General features: G+C 39.1%; 1 protein-coding gene across 1 annotated transcript; it reads right to left on the bottom strand.

Moving 5' to 3' along the window:
- Positions 1-4,775: 4,775 nt before the first annotated feature.
- Positions 4,776-10,470, bottom strand: LOC140924490 (2'-5'-oligoadenylate synthase 1-like). The gene is made up of 5 exons (XM_073374515.1): positions 10,206-10,470; positions 7,795-8,036; positions 6,847-7,135; positions 5,421-5,775; positions 4,776-5,160 (listed from the first exon to the last, which is right to left on the bottom strand). The coding sequence occupies exons 1-5, from the start codon at positions 10,423-10,425 to the stop codon at positions 5,007-5,009; spliced, it is 1,260 nt and encodes a 419-aa protein (XP_073230616.1). The 5' UTR covers positions 10,426-10,470; the 3' UTR covers positions 4,776-5,006.
- Positions 10,471-16,747: the final 6,277 nt, after the last annotated feature.

The raw sequence follows: 16,747 nt of genomic DNA on the forward strand, positions 1-16,747 counted from the left end.
GTGAAGAGCTTTTTCTTTGAGATGCTCACGTGACACTGAGTCACGTGACTCCTGATGAGGAGATTCGAGTTCCTAAATAAGTGTATTCTTGTACAACACCTATAATTTTACCATCTATGAAAAAGCGAAGTTCGGCATTTTTCTTGGCACGTTTCTGAAAGACCGTAATCTTAGTTTTCTTGAGATTGATTTTCATCATCCACGAAGTAGAGTGGAACCTCCACGTGCGACCACCTTACCAAAACACCAAAAATGTTCTCAGTCAAAGCCTTATACTGGAACCTCTCGTAAACGCCACCTTCTGTAAGCGACTGCGACCGCTTTTTCGGCTGACAGTTTTAGAATATTTTATTGTTTTCAACTTCTGGTAAGTGACCACTTGACACATTGTCTTACTAAACCGTGAAGTACATTGTAAAAATTGACAACAAGGAATATATTCTTTGGCTTTCATTGTTGTGTACATATCTATTACTGTCTATTAGTTTGAACTATAACTACAATATTAACTATTACCCTTGAAAAAGACTCAGATTTCAAGGTTTCAGTTTAAGAAGTTAAGTTTTTGTTCGTCAGACGTTTTAAGAACGGTGCCCACTATTGTTACTGCGCACATTTTCTGCGCATGCCTAGGTAGTCGCGCGCGACGCGAAAGAATTGCGCAACACGCAGGACACGCGGACTGGGTTTGTCTCCTGTAAGTCTAGGAGGTAAAAATACTAAAAAATACTTCCCATTAGTGGGCACCGTCCTTAAAGACATTTCTGTACAAGAAGTCACGTACACAGGTAAAATTTTTTAACCAGAAATTTAAAACGCGCGTTATCTAACTAAGTGCACTTCCGTAAATGAACCGTCACATAGAATAGCCAATGATTTTGTCGATCAAACTACCAGTAAGTGGCAGAGGAAAGTAAACTTTCATTATTTTTTAAGAATTTTAGGTTGTCTTGACTTAAAAATTTCGCCCATGCGGTCCGACTCTCGTAAACGACCGCCTCCCGTAAGCGACTGTAGTATTCATCGATGCTACAACATTTGTATCGCTTATTGTATACAACTTACCCATAGTTAGTAGGGGAGACTGGTCATGAGAGCCGGCAATCTTCAAAAATAAGAGCAAAGCGGTGCTGCAGTTTATGTTGGAGGCTCCTGGTGCACAATCCTTTGTTTACCGTTCACAAATAGTGACGTAATAATGAATGCGACGTTTTTATTGGTCAATAAGATCAAAATGATGATGCTATTGAACGTTGTGCACCGTAAAGTCCACAAAAACATGACAAAAAAAGGTCCACTTCCGGTTGGCGTCCTTCACTCAAAAGTAGTTTTCGGTTTCCCTTCGTGCCGTTTTATTGTTTTATGAGTCAAATGAGTCTATAAATTATGAGTCAAGTCATGAGTCAGATCAGCATTAGCCTGCATAACATGCGCTTTATTAGCCATGCGAGGCGAACGTTGAGCGAAGCGCGAGACGAAAGAAGGAGAAAAAATAATTAATAAGTGCTTCATATTTTCCTTCCCTCCTCCCGCGCTTCGCCAAAAAGGCCGCGTTGGCCTCGCGTGGCTCATAAAGCGCTTCTCATGTAGGCTAGATCAGCATTGAATAGTTAGCCTCTGTTTGGCTACTTGCGGGGGTCGTTTTCGTCGCGCGTTTTCCATCACTTCGGCGATTTCGTCTTAAATACCCATACAGAGTGTCTATAGTTATTAGGCAGGGTTAAACACTGACTCGATAATGGTTAGCATTTAGAGATTTAAAACACTCATTGACCCATCATGCCGTACCATTAGGAATCGAAATAAACGTTTATGTAAAAGTTTTATTATTGCTAATATTACCTTTTCTCTCATGCCAATCGCCTGGGTTTTGCAAATGATGCTTTAGGGTGCTGGAGGCAAACTCGTCTTGAGATTGAAATTTACGTTGACAAAAAGGATATGAACAAGATATATCACCTGAAACATGGGTATAAACAGTTGCATTAGATTCTTATTGACAGTACATGTAAAAGTTTTATGATGGATGGTTATTACCTGTCATTTTCTTATGCCTCTTGCTTGCGTTTTTCATATGATGCTTTAGGTCTTTATCTGTGGTAAACCGCTTCGGGCAAACCGTACACGTAAAAGGTTTCGACTGCGAATACTTAACACTATGTACGGCTCTTTGATGATCATCATTTCCGTTAGCGGTGGTAAACTGCTTCGAGCAAAATGAACACTGAAAAGATTTTAACAGTGAATCCATATCTAGCTCACTGCTCATTGATAACTTGAGAACGACGCTTCTCGAGTAAAAGCCACTAAGCCTTCTGCGAAGCTAAACTTTCCTGGTTCGTTTTATTTGTATTTCACACGTGCGTGCGCTTAAAGTGGCCTGAAAGAGGGAAATTCCCGACGTAGTTAACAATGGTTATACTGAGTATAGCTCACGAAGTTATCCTGGCTGAAAAAATGCCAGTTTTTGACGAATACTGATAGAGGTTAATAACTGTACTAAAAACGACAAAATAACCCACTGTTGTATTTTAAATTGGAGTTTATTTTTGCTGGAAGCTGACGGGACAAGAACAAAAGCTTTCACCTCGGTTGGAAACTTAACACTCTCTCATGCAAATTTTGCCAAAAAATTTTGTTTTTTCCAGCAGTATGGCCGCGTTTTCTGGTAGCTGAAAACCAGCAATATGTGCCTCATCATGCGATAGTCACTGTGGTAAACAACTCATGGAAATCTGAAATTACAAAGTAAAATCTACTATGAGTTATGGTCAGTTACCGTAAAGTTTCGAAAGTAACGGCCTTCGTTACTTTCGAACTTGGTATCCTTCCGCTATTGCTACTTTCGGAGGCTCGCTAGTTTCAGTGGGTTATGAGTTATGGTCAGTTACCGTAAAGTTTCGAAAGTAACGGCCTTTGTTACTTTCGAATTTGGCGTCCTTCCGTTATTGCTACTTTCGGAGGCCCTCTAGTTTCAGGGGGTCGTTACTTTCGGATGGCTAAAACGTGTACTCCAAAAAATGTGAAAGGAATACTTTTTTAAAAAAGTAATGTTATCCTGTACTTTAAGAGTTATAAATAGGAATGTCAAATAATCATTATTAGTAAACCTCGGATCAGTCAGGGCATTTGTTCATGATAAGGAATCTATCACATCTGTTATTTATTTCAAAAAGGGAAATTAGTTTTGAGGTCTCTAGGTTCGGAGGGTTGTTATTTTCAGGGAGAACGCTACTTTCGGGATTTGTTATGAACACCTGTGACATTTTATTGCTACTTCCGGAGTTTCGCTACTTTCGAGGGGTCGTTATTTTCGGAACTTGACGGTATGTTTAACAATTATTCCTCGAGGCCTGATGGGCTATTGACTCAGAGGCCATGAGGGCCAGAGGAATGATTGTTTCAGTAAAATCAACTAGTTGGTCAAAACTATTGTGACAAAACAACCCCGAGACTTTTTTCTGTAAAGTAACTGTTCGAAGGAGCAAATATTGCCTAGAAATTTCTAAAGCTTGAGAAAAGCTAAAAATTCCTAGATAACCGTTCCAATCGTCTAAAAAATGCGGAGGTTTTCCAATAGCTTAACTACAATTTTCGCAGGTTGTGTTATTGACATTTTCATACCAAGATATTGCGATTATTGTAAAAAAAAAAAAAAAAGGTCCCCTAGAACTTTCGGTATAAAGACATATAATTTTCTAATGAATGCAAGGCTACTTCATGCCCTCGAACTTTCGACCTGACCTATAAGGATAGCTAACACTTTCGGATGAGACGAGAAAGCTACCTTAAACTTTCGTGACGACCAAAGTTCCCCTTAGACATCCGAACAGATAAGTAGTTTTTAGTGCAACTCCAGATTAACCAAACAGGCTTCTAAAGCATAGAGAAAACCATCTGAAACACTTCTGGCGTATTTGGAAACATTCGGTCGTTGGGTGCCCTTACTTCGCGAACACAAGAGGCTTGCCGGGTGAGTTCTTTGTTTTTCTGTATTATTTTATTTGTCAATATATACTTATTATATTATCTTTTCAATTTTTCTCAGGTGAAATGAAGAAGCGTTGGGCGTGATTCAGGCTTCAAGCGTGATGATTTCACTTACACATCCCTACACACTTATCCAACTTCGTTTCCAGATTCCTCTCCTGCTCATCCTCCCGGAGGAAGAGTAGGAGTGCACCCTGGGAACAAGGTTGCACACTCGCCTTGTATTTAAGAAAACGAAGTTAAGTCGACTGTATGATACAAAAAAGATGTACGCGCTTTTTTTTTTACTCTTTAGTCGTTGACTCTGTACATGCACCCGAAGTAAACATGGACCTCCTCAGAAGAAATATGGGATTAAAATGTAACGAGTTACCCAGTACTGAATTGTGGTGATTGTTTTTATAATATTGCAACTGTTGATTGACACATGTCCTGAATAAATCACTGTGCGAAACTGATTGTTATGATCATGGCTATTTATGAATTTGCGGCGAGGGAATTACGAGCCATAACATACTTTTCGATTGTAGGTTATCCCCTGTGGTAAAAATTCGAAGATGAAAAGAAGCCCAAATTGAAATATTAATAAATGGCTTGGGTGACCCTCTCATCACGCTGAAACAAATTTCAGTTCAAGATGGCCGGCAGCAGAAATCAGAAATTTGATAAACGATCTGGGTAGCCTTCTCGTCGGCTCAAAATGTCACCAAACACCATTTTCTTCCGTTGTTTTGATAGTACACAAAACAGAGGAAATTTCAGATGTTAACTTTGTTGAGTTCTCGGATTCCTAAAGAACGTGGAGACTTGTTATCTTACTAGAAGCTTTAATGAACTGCAAAACTAATACAGGGTGACTACTTACAATAGTTTAAGAAATAGATATCACGCGGTTACATAGCTGATGACGCTATCGATGACACGCTTGGCTGCTAAACACTACACACTCAAAATTATACCCTAATCCCTTTAGGGACTCTACATATTACAAATAAATCTAATAAAATCGTGGTTCTTCATCTCCAGTTAGCTGTAACCCACACATCTCTGAGAAGGGGTTTCCGCATGGTTTCTTCTGCAACCTTTTTCACCTCATCCCAGCAGTCAACAGCGTCGTGCAGGTTGTTGGTTGGGTTGGCAGGATCAATTACATATGGCCCATACAGGAGACTGAAATGCCAAAAAGGAAAATATGCCATAAATAAAATTCTCCGGTAAAAGAAAATTTGTCCAATTGCTATATTTCTAAAATTAACGTGTTACAAATTTCTTGCCTCGATAGACATTCCTAGCGGATTTGGCAACTGGTTGAAATAAGGTAAAAAGAGCATACCGGTTTATAAACATCCGAGACGGCCTATGTCCTCAAGAATCTAAAAGGCGGTTCGTTTATCCTGGTTAAACTAATTTAGAACACTCCATGAATGTACCTGCTTGGAATTAAATTCTTTCTGTAGTAATCTCCCCAGGAAACACGAAGACTTTGGTGATTCTTTAGAACCTCCAAAACAGCTTTTAAACCAATCTTCAAGTCAAAGCTTTCTGGACGATTTGCATTTTCCCAAGCATGTATTGTGAGAAGCTCCAGAATATAGGAGGGCGGGACATGCTTACTACCACTCTGTGGAATATACGTCTTGCGCCAATACTTCACCAACCGAATCAAGTTTTTTACGAGTGCAGGCCGTTCCTTGACGAAGTGTTTTTGAATCATCACAAGGGCTGCGGAGTAGTATGGCCAGTTCTTTTTGTCCTCAAGCATTTTTCTGTAAAACCTTTCTCGCTCTAAGACAAAGAATATTGAATCTCGGCTTAGATGTAACATCATAAAAGTATTTTTAGATTAAATCTCCCCTCAGATTCAACATCATAAAAGATGTAGTAAAAGTTCATAAATCGTTTTTCAAGATTGCGCGTGTCTTTAGCTTCACTGATGGGCAGTTGACCAACAACCCAAAAATCACTGTTTAGTAGCTTAATCTGCGCGCAAAGATTATGTATGTCTGTTGCACCTACGTATGAAATGGTAAGCCCCTGGTGAGAATGGAGGGCACTAATGCCTTCTCATGGGAATTTGATTTTGAGAGCTGTCCCTGGGTAGGTATACTATTGGATTGTTGTGCAAACCCCTAGGGTGGGGGAATTTGAAACTGTCGCCATGCATCTAGTAGGACCGAGAGAACCTGATGATGAGACTGATCCCCCATCTTATGAATTTCACTTGAAGCGGCGATGTGGTCTTTGTCCAAAGAACTTTGAGCACGTTAGCAAACTAGTGGAAGATATTTATGGCAAACAAAATAAAATGAAATTCAAGACGTTGCACAAAAGTTAAGACCAGTCTTTTGTTTCAAAAAAAACACTGACTGGGGAGATACAAAAAGAAGTGAAATGAACACAGAGTGGACTGAGATATACAAGTGAAGCAAAAATTTGTGTAATTACTTGAAATTATGGAAAGAAAAAGAATTTAGAATGGTATAAGAGAAGTAGTAGTGACGAAGATAATATAGGGAACCAAACAATAAATCAAAACAAGATTGCAAGAGGTAATAAAAAAAAGAGATTGCCCTACTGGAAACACATGTTAATTGACCAAAAAAGGAAAAACAAAACAAATTGTAAGCTGATCGACAATCAATATTTTCATACATTTTGCTGACTTCGGTCAAAACCGGGTGAACAATTACATTTGTACGTAGGGTAAAAAGAAGTTGTGCGATGAGTTAAGTTAGGTTGGGTTATGAACGTTGAGTTAACTGAGAATTTCTTCAAGGGGGCCTCCCATTCAAACAGCCGTGCACTAACTTGTCTATGAGTAACTCAGCGTTTCAACTCTTGCGGTTACGTACGTACCATCGATGCCTGCTACGCTTGCTTCAAATGTGGGCAAAAGATCAACCTTAACAGACTCCCCAGGGTTGAAATAACGTGACATGTTAAACTGCAAGGAGAACCGCGTCTTCTTTATGGAAGTCAAACTCCAGGAGTCCCCTATACTGCTCCCCAAGCGTGACTCTAGCATGTACAAGATGTCAGGTAGTTTGCTGCTCAACTGGGAAGCGTTTTCAATACCGTTCATAACCATCACGCAATCCAGGTCGGCGTTGTTTTTCAATGCAGTGCCTTTTGCAATGGATCCGCCCTAAAAAGACAAGGCGACATGTAGAATCTAATCATAGCACGTTTTATTATTGCTTTCGTGCTAAACTCACGATGACCGCGGCCCAAGATCTAGAAACCCCTCTGGATTAGCAGACGGGACTCTAAGGCCAAAGTATCGGAGACGCTACTCGTAACTTTTAAGGATAAAAATCAGTGATTTGGTATTAAAGATACATCCCCGGTCATAATTGTTGAGAAACGCTTGCGAATTTCTTCTCCACTTCCCCTTCAATGTTGATTTTGAAGACGTCTATGCCCAAGCAAACCCACGAAACATTATTCAGGGAAAGAGAGGTGAACCGATTCATGTATTCTTGGAACGGCTTAGTTTATCTTGTACTTTCAAGAAGTGTTTTAACATGGCAGGAGTTGTGGCAGTCATTTACCTGTGTTTCAAATTTTACTATTTCCTAGCATCTTTCACTGTATTAACAAAACTATCGCCTTTTGAAATAACTGGCAGAGGCAAACATTTCAACTGCCGGCTGGTTTTCCTGTGCCACACCCTTTTGAAATAAATCTAGTGTCTGCTAGGGCAAGAGCCTATTACCTGTCTTGGGATATTGTTGAAAATTAAAAACATCTACAACGATAATTTAGCGCTAGTGGGGAGGGGCAGGGGGCGGTTCTAGCAGTTACCTTGATCAAGTTATGAATTCCGTAGTTTGTATACTCCAAGCCTTTCTGAAGTTCTCGGTACAAGGAGTCAATGGCATCATTTAACAGACCATGAAATTCGCCATCTGGTTGGAGCTCATCACTTACGAATTTATTTACGTCCAGGCTAGAGCAAGCTTGTTCAAAGATTCCCTTCTCTTCCTTCCTCATGGAAGGAAGGGAAAGGAACATGGGAACGAGGTGGAAGATGGAATTTTCTGCACCTGCAATTCGAGAAACAATTTAAGTCACTGAAGAACAGATAGACAGGCCATACCTAGCAAACAAACCTTGACAGGACACCTTAACTACACCTTAAGCGCTAAATTATAAATCCATGACTTCTATTGTTCAAAGGGCACTTCCTTTTCTTTATACTCATAATTTTAATAATAAGAAACTGCTGAGATTGACTAGCAGCGCGAAAACAACTTTTTACAACGGTAAAACAATTCATGAATGCATTTCAGTATTGCTTTATTACTTGACTTTCTTTGTGAACTAAAGTGCAAACCGGACGTACAGTATACTCCAGGCCGCAGGCAGCTGTTCAATTGTAGTCCTTCAATATCATTATTGCTACTGCGGAAATGCGTCGAGAATTTCTTCGAACTTCCTTAAAGATGAACGCATAAGCAACCATCACTCCATCTCTGTTAGGTCCTTAGATGAATTGATTTAGTAATGGAATGGTTTTCCAATTTGAACTTAAAGACAAGGTGGAATCGTCTGCGTAAATGTCCATAGTTTACTTGTGAAAGTGGAGAAGCATATCGTTGACGAACAAAAGGAAAAGCACCGGTCCTAGAAATGCCCCTTGAGGTACATTGCTCACATCCAGGGAGAAAATCTTCTATTTTCGCGGGAAAAAAGTGTTTTAAGAATAAACCGGTCGGTGAAAACGGCGTGGCAGAAGGCCTTGTATGGGCCACTTTGGAAATTACCATTACAGTGTCAAATTGCCGTTTGGGTAGAGCTTCATGTAAATCTGACGTTCACATTATCTTTTGTTCTTTGCACGAACTGCGAGTGCAATGGCCGATTTCCAAAAATGCAGTGGAGCCCGGTTAATACGGACATCAAGGGGGCGTGCCATGGTGTCCGTATTATCCGGGTGTCCGTAAAGTCTCCTAAAGCAGAAAAATAGGAAGAAGGGCAAGAGCAATGACTGCAGAAAAAACCCAAGGAAGTGAAACTTGTACAGTAGGAGGCAGTAAACCTTCAGAACTTTACTGACGGGTTTCACTACAAGGGACAAACGCGGGAAGAAAGACGGACTTAGATATTGCAAACCTGAAGTAGGGTTTACACGAAGAACCACCCAAACGGCACTTTGAGAATATTATGAATCGGTGATCACTTCCGGCAATTCTACTTTTCGCTAATACCTGGAACTAGAAACTGAAAAACTCCATAAAAATCACCTTCTTGATTAGTTAAATGTACGCAAAAACGAAAAACACAATACCTTTTTTCGACACTCACCTTAAGAAAACTTCAAGTAAGTACCCCAAATTTTTTGTAGATAAAATGGACTATTTTTAGGATTTTTTTCGTCCATTGCTAAAATCTTTTTTTCTTATGTGATTGATGTATTTCACTTATCGCAAAAAAGGCAAAACGAGAAATTTCTCAAGTTTATTCAGTTTGTCGACATTTCAATTCAGTTTCTTCTGTTAATTCGGCTTCCTTGAATGACAGCCGTCATAAAATGGCACCAAATGAAATGCTTGTAATTTGGCTTGCAATGTTTCGCAATCTGTTTCGATTCTGAGTTCTTTCAGGAATATAAACTTAAATCGATAAAAAGTCTCTAACTAATTTCAAACTTCGATGAAATCTCCACATAGCGTTGACGATAATGTGTTACATTTCGTATAAGGTTGTTATTACTTATGCGCTAGCATTCGTTTGGATTCCCACTAAGAATGAATGGAATGTTGAGTCCTCTATCACTCGGAATCTGTTCACGCATGTTTTGACCATCTAGCACATTTAGCTTGTATGTTCAAACCACGTGATGTCTTTCAAACGTGCTACCCGCAATATATTCAAGAAATGTGAACATCATGGACTCCCCTGGGAACATCACGTGCTCATCTAACTTGAGAAAACAACATACAATCTAAAATGGTCTATTGCGAAATTGTTTGAAAGAAAACTTGAACCGTTTTATTCACCCCTTTCCCTTTTTAGTTATCGCTTCCAGTTTACTTTACAAATGTTGCAGCGTCAAAGATTCGCTTTCGGTTAGAATTCGTCGCTCTAAACGCCTTTTCTTAAGCTTCCTGGTTTGGCTTTCATTTTCTCTTCATATCGTACTCCTAAAGACTTCGGGTATTAGCACACATCCTGACATTGTATGTAAAAGTTATATTTTTGATCAATATTACCTTTTCTCTGGTGCCACTTGCCAGGGTTTTTCAAATGATTGCCTACGTCAACTTGGCGTCGAAAAGTCCGCTTCCGGGTACACAATTCGTATGAACAAGTGAATACTCCATAAAATGAATAATCACCATGTACATCCATTTGATGATCAACACGGCCAATTTCTGTGTTAAAACACTTTAAGCAGATTGTACACTGATAAAGTTTTGATCGCCAATCCATAATTAGCTTAAACTACGTGAGAACGTACGTTGTAGCTTGTTAAGGGAAAGTTTCTTTGCTGGTTTGTGTTATTTGTATTTCACACGTGCATGCGCACAAGTGGCTTGACGAGGGAAATCCCCGACTTCGTCATGCAATGGTCATACCGAATATAACTCAAAGAATTGTTGGTTACTTCTTATTAACATCATGGCTGAAAAATTGCTCATTTTTGTGTGTACTATTAAAGAGTAATAATTTGTTATATTTGATACTAAATATTTGAGATAACCCACTCTAGGCTGTTGTATTTTAAATTCGAGTTTATAATTGCTGGTTTTAAGATGACGTCACTTTGGCCATCTTCATGCAAATTCTGAAAAGAATTGTTCTGTCTGCCAGTATGGCCAATTTTTTTCGTGCTTGAAAACCAGCTATGTCAGCTATATGTGGCCTCGCGTCATATGATGGTCACTTCCGAATATAACCCATATCTTGTCTGTTACTTCTTCAAGAACGTCAGGGCTTAAAAAAATCCCAGTTTGGAGAGTACTTAAAAAGTAATAATTTATACTATTTATTTCAAATCAGGAGTTAAGCCGTTGTTGCATTTTAAATTCGACTTTATTTTTAGCGGGGTTCCATGGCCACCTGTCGGAACATATATTGATCAGGGGGTTCCCCGCTTAAATTCCCCTTATTTCAACAGCATCTGACATCAATATTTTTATTTCAAATAATATGGTAAAAGAGCTCGCCGAATGCCTGCCATGCGAATAAACAAAGAAGAATCTTCTATGGGTTATATTTTTTTGGAATTTTTTGCGTCAAAAACTGAAGGAATATTAAACGAAACCGGAACTAACAAACCAAAACTACAAAACAACAAGATGCTATGAGAACGTGCAATTCGGCGTCGTGGTTGTGAAATTAATTGTGAATGCGAAGGAATAGTAAGAAATGATATTTTTCCGGACACCCTCCGTACAAATACCCTTACTTTTCTCCTTTGAGTGACAAGACGTGTTGATTTCTTCACCAGAAGTCCGCTAGGTGTATGACCGCGTTTCGACTATAATGTCATGAATAAATTGCGCACGACAAGAGCTAAGTTCCACTTCCTTTATTTCCTCTATAACAACACTTTCCTTATGTACAATTAACCCCACACCTTCTCCAGCAACGTAACTAACATCAGTACACTCCTTTACAAAACTTGCTGAAACTGTAAAACCTCCACACCGAGGATAATTCATATACAACATCGCAACATAAGCTTTAATAAATTATTACATGAAAAGCAATAACACGCAATACAAAAACAAGTACAAAAACACCTACTCTTCCAAACAAAACTAAAAAGAAGAACAATCAGTGATAATGATGCTTATCACAACGGTTACGAAATCACGGTACATGCGTTTTGCTTCTCCTTGTCATGCCTGGTTGACAATCTATCGCTTCCCGAATCATTTCGTCTACTCGCAACTGAGCAAACGACCGTACCACTTCCTCGATCTTCGTCTTTCGAATCACTCTTGCTGCAATAATCTTCAGTAATCACTCTTATCGTTATCTGTCCCCAAACTTTTTTCCATGAAGGCATGTAACTTGTGTAATCTTGACTTTCTTAAAGATATCTCGAACAACTTCCGACCTCACTTCGGAAGCAAACTGCAACTTTACGACATTCTTCAGCGTCGCAAATCCTTTAATACTTTGCGCACCGCCTCAAATATTTATTGTACCCGAAAGATCTAGAAGTGATCTTGCGAAGCAACTTTGGAACATTCCTGAGCAGCGCGAATCCTTTAATTCGCGCTCCGCCGAATTAATAAAAATTGTTCAGGCCCGCAGAAGGCTGCTGTTGTTGTCCAAAACAATGAGGGTCCTCTTTGAGGTGGCCCGAACCTATTTATATGCGCGTTGGTTATATTTTTGAATCGCGATTTTCGGCAGGAATGATTTAACCGATTTCCATGATTTTTGGCATCCTTAATAAAGAATGGTTGAACTTTAAGAAAATATTATTTATTTTCCTGTAGGTAAAAAAACGGTTGAGATATCGCCGTATTTTTACAAAAATTGTCAATAATTTCGAAACCTTAAGACAGGTTTTTCTCTAACTTCGGCGTTGCAGGTTTCCGTTTCGAGGATAAATAAAGCCACCAACTCCAGTGCTTCTAACCGTCCATTTTTCAGCTGCACTGAAAGCCCTTGTACTTGGTAATTTATTCAAGGGTATTAGACTTGACGTCACATTCGCACGGGAAGTTTGCCACTTGGGGATAAAGATGAAGAAAATATGACAATCGTCTTATTTTTTTATTATCCCCAATGGCAAAATTCCCCGTGCGAATGTGATGGCAAATCTTTCAAACTTGAATAAATTACCTAATACAAGGGTTTTCGTTGCAGCTGAAAATGGATCGGTTGAAGTACTGGAGTTGGTGGCTTTATTTGTCCTCAAGAAAGGAACCTTCAGTGCTAAAAACTGGTAGGAGATTTCCGTAGATGTTATATCGTACTTTGTTGAGATTTTTTGCGAAAAAAGAGAAGGGAAAATACACAGTAACTTTGATAAATAGAAGTTATTTAATCTTGCCCTTGCCTTTAATCTTTCAGCATAAAGTTGTTCTTCTTGTATTGCGAACTGTATTCGCCGTAGGTTTTCTGATTACTCAGTTTCTTGCAACTGAAGCTTTGGGCAAGAATACCCTTGCAGATAGGAGATAGTCTGTCGGCATTTGTCCTCTATTTGTGTTGCAACTTTCACAAATGTGTTAGCGTCGCATTTTAAGGTTAAATTTGACCAGCTATTTGTGCGGCGAGTTCTGCGGTCACGATTGACTTCAAACCTGCAGATATAAAACTAGAGAGCTCTGAGGCTTATTTGCAGAAGTTAGAGAAAAATCTGTCTCAGGGTTTCGAAATTATTGATATTTTTTGTAAAATACGGTTTTAAACTTATGCCGATATCTCAACTGTTTTTATATCTGCAAGAAAATAAATAACATTTTCTTAAAGTTCGACCTTTTTTTCTAAAGATGCCAAAAATCATGGAATCGGTTAAATCATTCCTACCGAAAAACGCGATTCAAAAACATAACCAACGCGCATATAAATAGGTTCGGGGCACCTTAAAAAGCGATATGCTGATCACGGCCGGCAAAATTAAAATTAAGTGTGAAACATTGGACACATGCACATATGAAAAAGAGATGTAAAGGTGACTCAACAATGCACTAAGCAGTTGAAATCCCAAACATCAGAATTTTTTAGCCTTCTTTAACTATTTTATAAACAAACATGATGCAAATTCCACCCAAATCATTGGCTGACCTCTTTGGAAACTTGATCCAAAATGGCCGTCAGCTGAAATCAGAAGTAAAAACTCTTGAGTGCAGAGGTCCCCTTAATACGCATATAAAACCGACTGGTTCTTTCTTGTCGGATGTCTAGTGTAGAGATGCTAATGCCAGACGTCACTTGAAGAGCGAATTTTAAAACAAAACTGAATGCAAGGCTGGCAATACGGCAAAGGGCCAGAGCTACACTGAAAGAGAATACAATGGCTCCTAAGATGCGAATTTGAATTTACATGAGAGGTTAATGATAAACTAAAAATGTGAACAATAGATAGCATGATAGAAAGGTAAATAATTTTACAACAAGGTGATTGATAAGGTACACCTCAACGTTCGTTCTTGCGGTTTAAACCATCAGGTGCTGGAGTTTTGCCTCTATTTATGTGCTCTTCTTGCTTTACGGCGTGACATACTAAGTGTAGGTTGAAGTTCAAGTGGAATAAGTTTTATTTCTGTGATCGAGTGGCGAGGTTGACTGAAATGCGAGATCAGAAATTTGATAAATGATCACCTTGTTTTAAAAATACACAAAATGGAGAAAATTTTAAATGTTGACTCTGCCCAGTTCTAGTGTTCCTTAAGAACATGGAGAATTGTTATCTTACTAAAAACCTTATCGAAAAGCAAACCTAATGAACACTGAGACACATTAGAAACTGCGATATCACGCGGTTACCAAGATGATGGTGCCATAAATGCCTGGTCGGTAAATATAACCTTAAAACTAAATGATACCCTTATCCAATAGACTACGAGTAGGCGTGTCGCCTTTTCTCGCGTGGGGTGATTTTCACGCGCCCTCGTGTTTTGCTCCTTCTGCTATCTCTGAGGAAAAATGGGGGACTACTCGTAGTCTACTTATCCACTTGCTTAGTTCCAAAATTTAAATATTTTTTTATATTTTTATTTGCTAGTACTCTAAAACACATAAACATCATTTCTTGGTCGAATTAGACCTGAATTAGATTACAAACACATATAGAGGAAATTTCAGATTTTGACCGAAACGCAAAGGCTCGGTCGAATTAACTGAAACGCCTTAAATATTAACTGAAATTAATTAAGCAAACAGAAGAAATAATTAATATTTTGTCTGGTGAGAGTTTTGGTTTGTCTTGGCCAATTTACTTTTGTTGATTGGTTCAGTGTCCGGAGTGTTCAGGTGTGTTTTGGAATGCTCTGGGGTGTCTGGAATTGTCGGAAGTGTTGCCCCGGGTTGTTGAACAATAATTGCTCGTGTCAGAACTGATCTTCCCGAAAATAAATGATAAACACAACGAACAACTCAGTGTTTTTTTAATGCTTTTATTTTAAAGCTCTTTCGGTTGAGCTTGCAAAACTCTCGCCATGAGCTTTTTTCGCTGATAGATAAATCGATAATAATCTCGACAATGACCCTCAGCTCCCAGAACCCGTCGATCTTAGGGAGCCAGTGACTAGTTGAGAAAAGAGAACTTTCGCAAATCTATATTAGTACTCCTTTATAAATTTAGAATTTCACTGCAATTTATCATGAGTTATAGAAATATGGAAGGTTGCTTTTCTCCCAAGAACTCACTCTGAACAGGCCATTTCTGGATCCCATACTTTCAAAATATGGCCGAATGCGGAACCTGTCTTGGTAACATTGCGTGTAAAAACTAAGCTACTCTCTATTGTTATGTGGCATTTCAACCTCCCTACATAGCCTGCGTAGTAGGCGCTTGGAAGTAAGGGGTGTAAGAAAGAACGGGCACGCGAGGGAGACACTCGAGGGGAGAGGAAGCGCCTGCCCGAGAGGCCCATAAAAATCGTTTTTACTCGCTTTCTAAGAGTGCGGAAAATTCCTATTGGAGGCTCTCTTGGGGACAACTCTCAATCAAAGAAAACACTAGATCGTTTGTAAAACATAGTCTAAACATGTAGTACATGGACAAGGCAGTGAAGGTCTTATGTCTTATATTATACCACTAAAATTAATGGTTAAATCGAAGTTCAGATCTTGTAGGTCACTAATTCAATGGACTATGTGGATGTAATCTCAAAGAAACGTTGGAATGTTCCAACGGCGGTATCCAGAAAGGGACGATTTGACATCAAATACCCGTCAGAAGAAGCGGTGACAGACAAAAGATTTGTCGAATCGTTGAAGATCCGTCGAAATGAGGATCGGAGAAAGTATTCTTTGTTCAAAAAGAAGTTGGCTGCTTGCATTGTCGATGGAATGCATACCATCAAGACCTCAACAGGATTGATGAAGTGAAACACTTTTATACTAGGGCCATGTTGGTCGTGGGTAGTGGGTAGTGGTCGTGGGTCGTGGGTGTTGGTGTGGGTAAATGTCGTGGGTAAAAAAAAGTCTTCCAAAACAAATAAAAATTAAAAAATTAAATAGCAAAAAATTGTAAAATTCATTAAAAGAAAACCTCCGCGTACATACCAGTCCTATTTCCATTCCCCGCGGTAAAAAAGGCAAATAAGCGAATCCTCTAGTACAACGGGACACTAAAAAGGCATTTAGACGAAAAATAAAAGAAACTCTGTGTAACCTGAAGCAGGCTATAGAAAACGGCTGGAGACTGAGCTGCTTTTTCTCAATGATGTCAACATTCGTGAGTGAAACGTCCTTTCAGTTTAAGGAATGATATTTCGAATCGTTCCAGGAAAGATTTTGTACACAAAAAAAAAAATCGAGAAGATTTTATTTCCGTACGGCAATAAAATTTACATACAGTCTCGCTTTAACTTGAAAGGTTGGGAATGGAGGTGGTTCCTTCGTAAGGTAAGAGACCTAAAACTTTTTTAAGAAAGACTTCTATCCAAAAATGTGAAATACCTCAAAGTTGTCCTTTTTCCCTCCCCTTTCTCAAGGTGATCGCATTCCATCGTGTTAAAAAATCTTCGCTGAGATCGAATAAAGATAAAATAGTGAGTGATTTCCATTCAGCGAGTCAGAACTGTCCCATACTTTCGGCAAATTGCAGGTATAATTTACG

Source organism: Porites lutea, chromosome 14 (assembly GCF_958299795.1).
Source record: "Porites lutea chromosome 14, jaPorLute2.1, whole genome shotgun sequence".
NCBI lineage: Eukaryota > Metazoa > Cnidaria > Anthozoa > Scleractinia > Poritidae > Porites > Porites lutea.

What these genes read in the sequence shown, in the direction of transcription:
- LOC140924490 (XM_073374515.1), bottom strand. Translation starts at nt 10,425, where the DNA reads ATGGATTGGCGATCAAAACTTTATCAGTGTACAATCTGCTTAAAGTGT. An exon ending in GAATTCATAACTTGATCAAG is followed by an intron (nt 7,136 to 7,794) that starts GTAACTGCTAGA and finishes TTGTCTTTTTAG; the next exon opens with GGCGGATCCATTGCAAAAGG. An exon ending in AAGCGTAGCAGGCATCGATG is followed by an intron (nt 5,776 to 6,846) that starts GTACGTACGTAA and finishes TCTTTGTCTTAG; the next exon opens with AGCGAGAAAGGTTTTACAGA.